Source organism: Parasteatoda tepidariorum, chromosome 7, assembly GCF_043381705.1.
Source record: "Parasteatoda tepidariorum isolate YZ-2023 chromosome 7, CAS_Ptep_4.0, whole genome shotgun sequence".
Classification (NCBI taxonomy): Eukaryota; Metazoa; Arthropoda; class Arachnida; order Araneae; family Theridiidae; genus Parasteatoda; species Parasteatoda tepidariorum.
In genome coordinates, this window is record NC_092210.1 from 62,468,386 (window position 1) to 62,475,550 (window position 7,165).

The window sequence follows — 7,165 nt, forward strand, 5'->3', positions numbered from 1 at the left end:
GAAATGTTTGGAGCTAAAGTTAGTCCATAGAAATCGCAGGTATTAGTCTCATACAACAACGCCCCCTATAGTTCGTTGCGATCGCGAATAGTAATAGATATTAATATTTGGAAGTGGGAAGTAGAGGCACAAGAGCGTAAGCAAACAGAATTCCTTTTAGTACATAGATGTTACGTGAATATTTTTAACATTCGTAGAAAAACTGTTTTCTGTTTGAGCGGTAGTGAACAGTGGGCTTTGCCCCCTAGTATAATATATAACTTTGCAAGCCCGATTGAAAATTTTAAAAAGCACCATTTAAAACTGTTTTATATCTAATTAAGTTTAATTTTATTGTTAAGGTTCTTAGGGAGATAAAATCATTATTTGCTTCTGATAATGATCTACGTTATCAAAAACATAGATAAATATAAAAAATATATTTCTAAGTTATAAAAACAATTAATTTTCAGATGTCTTATAAACTCCATTCAGACAAACGGACATTTTACAGTTTTAGTTGCATTTTGATCAATCTAAAAGATTTTGCTGAATTTTTTTTAATATCTTTTTCGGTTTTTGTTTTTATTATTTTTTACTCAATCTAATATATAAGCCAAGTTAAATATTTAACACATTTTTTAATTTGTTTTAATATATTTGCCAATAAAATACAAAATGAAATATGTCATTAATCATTCCAGAGTCTGAAATCTTATTTTATACGCTGTTAGAAATTTCATTCTAAAAATACGGTAAAATAACCAACAGCAGTTTATCCATCCGATTAAGTTTACGGGAAAGACCATTTTTACCTTGATGGTTTTGTAATTGCTTTAAACTAGTATGGTTAGAAAAACATAAATACAAAACTACACGGTTTCTTCACCATTTACAACTAGTATGGTTTTAAAATCGTAAAAATTATTTTTTTGACGGATTGGAGGGAAGCATTTCGTTAGGTAACGTGCATTGGATTTAGGTTGTGGTTGAGTTATGTTTTATCAAATGAACAGTGGAATGTGATTTAATTAGTGGTTTCACTTATCGTACGAGAAGGGAAATATTAGACTTTTTGTGTTAAGCAGCTTTACGGTGCTGCCATCTATGCGTGAATGAGAGTATCGTATTTTAATTGTCTAGGATTGCAAATTAGGGAGTGATAGGAGACTTGAAACTATTCATGCGTTGGAGATAATGGAGGAAATATTGTGGTGTCAACGCTAGGACTCGTACCCCCGTTCTGTTGGTCATGAGATTGACAGATCAGCCTTCTCGGCTATTATATGTACCCAGCTTCAAAGAACTAAGTGGCTTCATTAGTTGGGTCTACTTAGTACGATAAAATTCTGGTTGTTTAACCGTATTATAATAAAATAGTTAATAAATTTAATATATGGTTTTTCACACCGTTAACAATCTGCATAATATTTTATTTACGGTTGTTAGACTGTTTTGCTTGAATACGGTAAAATAACAATTAAATAAATTGTTACTTAATTTTTCTCTGAGAAATTTTGAACAGTGTACTGAAATAATGTTTAAATAACAATGTATAAAGTATCGATTTGGAAACTTCCATTTTTTATTTTCGTAGAATTCATTGCAAAACTCAGCTAGAAGTATAAAAATTGAAATATATTAGAGGAACAACCATAAATAATGAGTAGGCATGGTTTGATTTGCTCTGAAATAGTAATAAAAATTTTATTACATCAATCTTAGTGAGTTATAAATAATGCTATTCTTTCAGCGAAGTCGAAATTGTAAAAACATTTTTTGTTCAAGAATTTTCGTCAGTTTTATAACGTATAATTTCATAACATTTTCTGAAACGGCAAAAATTTATTCTGAACATATTTAACTCTGTTTAAAAATTATTCATATTTATTTAAATAATGAGTTTACATTTGAAGTTACAGAACGGAGGAAAAACTTACAATGAACAGATTGAGTTTAATGTAAGAAATATGAGGACTGAAGAAATACCTCAAGTTATGGATATTTATAAAGAAACTGAGTGGCACACTGGGCATGATGGTATCAAAAAATGGCATAAACTGGACCCGAATGCATTTAAAGTAGCCGTAACAGATGATGGTAGGCACTGAATTTACTGTTTATTTTTTTTAACAATGTATTGCTCCGTTTGCTTTTAAATGTAAGTAATATATTTTTTTATATTTTCTCCTTAAATAACATATTAAAAACTTAGTTTATTCCGGAGATTTATTAGATCTATGCATATCTTGTCTCATGTTTTGTCAAATAAAACATTTCGAAGGTCTATTTTGATTTATTACTGATTCAATTTAGTTAACATTAGATTTTTTACTTGTTTTGAATTCACAGACTTGCTTCAAAACAATTTAGTAAAAGTTATTTACATTAAAGGTTATATATAATTCATTCAGAATTATTATGATTGCTTTAGTTACGGTAGTACTTAATTTGTTTTAATGACACTATTATTGCTTTAGTCAAATATGATAAATATTCATTCATTATTATATGATATTTAAACAACAAATTATTCCGTCATTCGTCCAATAATTTACACATTTATTTAAGCATATATTCTTGCACTTATGTTTTCATTCCTCTATTTAATAATTTGCTCACTAGCTTTGCTTGCTAATTTTAATTTTTAAATAATCATACCACCTATTTATTATATTCATTAGCTTATTTATTAATCCAAATATTTTATTATTTCATTAATATTTAATATTGCCTCCATTTACTTTTTAAATCTTTAAATTTTCTAATTATTTCAATACTCCAGTATTATTTGTTCGATAAGTATTATTTAATCAGAATTTGTTCATTCATCTCTATTTATTTATTTCATAATTCTTTATCGATTCGCTCCTTTAATTATTATTTTGCTTGACTGTTTATGTATTAATTCAATTCTTTTTTCATCAATTTAATTATTTTTTTAAATTTCATTATTATTCACATTTTTTTAAATTTAAATTATTCATTGTACAATTCATTTCTTATTCATTCTCTGGTTAATGATTCTTACTGAAAACAACATCAATGAATTTTTTTTTACGCGGAGCTGTCACAAATGAAGTAGTAACTCAGAAATTAATAATTTCCAGCCTTCCATTAATTTGTTCTCGTAAAAATTTTATTTTCCATTACTTATCAATTCTTCCCGTAGGGGAATTTTTACAGATAAAGAAATATTACTTGTCATTATTTTGATCGTATACAGTAAAAAAGAAATTCTCGGTGTGAGGTTACTATTCAGTGCACTTTCATACACACTGTTAAAAGTTTCGGATCAAATTACGGTATAAATTACCGGCAATTTGGATGCATCATCTGTAAAATCCAGTTTTAGCGTAAAATCCAGTTTTATCTAAACCATTTTTACTGTGAAATATTGTACCATAATTTTTACAGTAATATTTATCTAATCAGAGTGATTCAGTGATTTATTACTGTAAAAATTACTTATTACTGCAAAAATTAAGCTATTTCAGATTTCTAGTTTCGTAACATCGTAACATATTCCGGTAAAAAATGAATGATATGATAAAAAGTACCGGCACCCTGAGTGCAAGAATCTGATCTGAAATTTTTAACAGTATAGCAGTCTCAGTCTTGTTGATTTATTACGTTTTACCGATAAAATATGTAAATAAATCAATTTAAAACCTTAAAAGTTATATTAATTTTAAATCTATCACTTCAAAAATAACTGCACTCTTCCCATTTTTTATTTTATTTTTTAAATAAATTCATCGTATTTTTTCGTACATTTGTCGTCTCAAGTAGCAAAATGTTTCGTTCTACTTTATTTTGTTTTATTCTACGTTTGTCGTAACAAAAATGTTTTATTCTACTTTAGGACAAGTTCTTGGTGTTTGCTGTACTGTACGGCTTTATGAAGATCTGCATTATTTTGGATTTTACGTCGTCAGGAAAAAATTTAGAGGTAAAGGCATCGGGACAAAAGTAAGAAATCACTAATTTTTAACATTACATTTACTTAAAATAAAATGGTTGTGTTATTTAAGATTGTGTGATGTAGCTAAATTAAAATATAATATTTAAATTTCATAAGCATTAAACTTTTTCTTACTATGCAAAATATATGTAAATCAAAGGGTTTACTTTATAATTCTGGGCCACAGATGGCGCCACTGGAAAACAAGGACAATCGCACCCCTCAGCCTTAACAGGCATACGAAAACAACAACAACTTACTTTATAAACAATATCTCAACAGGTTATAAGAATACGTATAATTCTTCAAAGTATTTAACCATTATGCATCAAAGCATAAAGGTTGTTTAGGATAAAAACATCCAATTAGTTATTTTTATTTAAAATGCTGAAATTTCCTGAATCAAAACAATCACATTAAAATAAAATACCAATATTGTAGGTAAATTTCTAGGTAAAATTAAATAACATCTAATAATATCCCGTTTTATTAATAGTTAATTTCAGTACGGCGGTAAAATAAGGAGATCAAATGTTCACAAATTTAACCGAGTTTAAGTGGTTACGTGGCTCAACTCTTTTTTTAAACTAGTACGCAGATAATAAGTTTACAAATATCCTAGTTTTATGATATATGTACCATTGAATGTGGTACATGTGTAAATAATTCTGCTAATTACTTACAAACTGAGAAAAGGAACTGTTCAAAATCAGTCAAACAGTTCTTGAGATTCTTGAAAAAATTTAAAATATGAATATTTTTTAAATTTTTTTTTAAATATTATTTTTCATTGATATCATATAAATTTTATTCAACAGCTCAAGCTGATCTTTTGATTGAAATATTAGCAGGAACCAAATTGTCAAGTTTGCAAACTGGACATGTTTGTCTGATAGAACATTCATGTCCCATCCATCCTTCAAGTTTATTGTAAAAAATTCTGGATCAAATTATGTTAGAAAGTTCCGGCCGTAAAATGCATTCCTACCAAAACATGTTACGGAGCAAAAAATCTGATATTCCGTAATTTTTTTGATAAGTACAGTAATATCAGTGAATCACTTTAATTAAATAAAGATTACTGTGAAAATAACGGTATAATATTTTACGGAAAAAATGAATTTTCCGGATGATGCACCTTAAGTCCCGGTACTTTGTACTGTAACTTGATCCGAAATTGTTTTCAGTGTAGGGAATATAATTGATTTATTTCTCAATTAAAAACAACTGAATTGTTTTGGATAACTATTATTCGTCAGATAGCTAAGTTAGCGGTTAGTTTGGCAAACTATTCATTCCTTTTCTTGATTTTTCATTTATTGTTCTTTTAGGTTTGGAATGCATGCAAAGAACACATTGGAAATAGAAATGTTGGCACGAATTCCGTACCTGAAAAAATAGGTATATACCAAACAAGAGAACAATTTGTGGTTCATGAAGAAGAACTTCTTATTCAAGAAAACGATACCTTGGATGATATAATCAGTCCTGATAAATTGATTGATTCACTTCCTGAAGATGTCATACTTGAAACATACCAAGAAGCTCATCTACCCTCTATGTATCAATACGACTTTAAAGTATGTGGTTTTAATCGAGAGTTGCTGTTGAAACTAAACTGCGAAGAGATAGAAACCAAAACTATTGTGGCATTTAAAAATGAAGAATGCGTTGGTTTCGGTACAATAAAACGAAGTTGTCAGGACATTCCATTAGTTAGTCCATTATATGCTGATGACCCAAATGTTGCTGAGGCAATGTTAAAACAGTTAATGTTGTCCTATCCCCTGAAGAAAGGATTTTATATGGCTACGCTGTTTCACAACAAGGAGGCCAACGATATGATAAAAAAGATTGGTTGCCCACCAACTTACAAACTGGCTCGCCTCTACAGAAGAAAAGTACCCGTTATATTTTCTCCGGAAAAAGTGTATGGAGTATTTGATGTCAACTTATCTCCTTTGTAATCTTATCGGTCAAAAAGATGTATAGATGATGAAAATATATTTTTATGTTCTGATTCTGGAAATAATTTTAATGATATGACTATCTACTGGAGATGCATAAATTAGAAAACAAAGTAATCAACCATTCTGATCAGAAGCACCGATTATAAAATGAGATTACAGAACATATGAGCTCATTCTTACATTATAATTTTAATTATTAACTTAATAACCCAAATCTAATTCTGAATGCAATTTTAAAGGCAATTTCAGAAAAAAGATGCTGTTGTTATTTCAGGTTAATGCCTCAGTTTTAATATGTTTCAACTTATTTTTGTTTAATGATTTTACTTGCAATAAATCAAAAGGGCCTTTTCCGCCAAGTGGCATCGTTTTTCACAAACCACTCAGAAGCATGAATGTAGTTGAATCGAATCCCACTATAACTCTGGATGCATATTTAAGCGGTTTTCCTTAAGAGTTTGCTGCCTACTTTTGAAATTGAATTGGTTTTCAAACCATTCCTTGTATATACAAAGAAACTTACATTGGTATGTGAATAAATAAATAAATCCCACTATCCCATAAAATATATATAAAACAGATGTCGTAAAACTTATTCTATATGAGTTAATATGTCTGTAATATACATTTGAAAGCATCCATCAAACTCATTTTTCGTATGTTACGATTTATAAATCTATAATAATAAAATTACAAGTTTGTCTGTAGGTATGTTTGCTTGTCTCTCATACGACCTAATGAACATCTGCCCTATAGTCCAAATGTATAATTTCAGCTCCTAATCCTAAAAAATTGCTTAAAAGTTTAATTTATATCCTTCAGAAGAGGCGCTTGAAAAAGGGAATTTTCTCAATTGATTTTTCATTGAACTAGCTATTGAAATAAATAAAACTACAATGATTCTGGCATTCTATAGAAGTTAGAAATTAGTTTAGTTGTATATATATATTACTGTANAACCCTGATTAGGTAAGATCAAGTATTTGTAGTATTGAAAGAAAATTCTATCCCCGTGTAATAAATAAACATAAAAATAATCGTTATTACTTTTAACAATTTTATGTCAATGCCAGCCAAAGATAACTTGACATTCTTACTTTTATTAATGACGTAACATATCATGTGACTGCTCTGTCCGATGAGAATGCATAGAAGGGTAAAATTATTATCAATTTTATAACATAGTAATTGTTATTTATATTGAAAATTATATAAAAATATATATATAACGAAATAAGTATATAAAGAAATA

General features: G+C 28.4%; 1 protein-coding gene across 2 annotated transcripts; it reads left to right on the forward strand.

The window, feature by feature from the left end:
• The first annotated feature begins 1,730 nt into the window (after window positions 1-1,730).
• On the forward strand, window positions 1,731-6,620 carry LOC107448426 (uncharacterized protein F36G3.2). Of its 2 annotated transcripts, none has more exons than XM_016063607.4 (3): window positions 1,731-2,079; window positions 3,845-3,951; window positions 5,275-6,620. In XM_016063607.4, exons 1-3 carry the CDS (start codon window positions 1,878-1,880, stop codon window positions 5,908-5,910), a joined length of 945 nt encoding a protein of 314 aa, XP_015919093.2. In that variant the 5' UTR covers window positions 1,731-1,877; the 3' UTR covers window positions 5,911-6,620. The 2 variants fall into 2 exon arrangements, with proteins under 2 accessions (XP_015919093.2, XP_042898199.1); XM_043042265.2 differs by having other exon boundaries at window positions 1,736-2,079; window positions 3,845-3,931.
• Window positions 6,621-7,165: the final 545 nt, after the last annotated feature.

Excerpts from the sequence above, each read along its gene's own strand:
- LOC107448426 (XM_016063607.4), top strand. The coding sequence starts at position 1,878 with ATGAGTTTACATTTGAAGTTACAGAACGGAGGAAAAACTTACAATGAA. Across the intron at positions 2,080-3,844 it reads AGTAGCCGTAACAGATGATG|GACAAGTTCTTGGTGTTTGC; the intron begins GTAGGCACTGAA and ends ATTCTACTTTAG. Across the intron at positions 3,952-5,274 it reads GTAAAGGCATCGGGACAAAA|GTTTGGAATGCATGCAAAGA; the intron begins GTAAGAAATCAC and ends TTGTTCTTTTAG.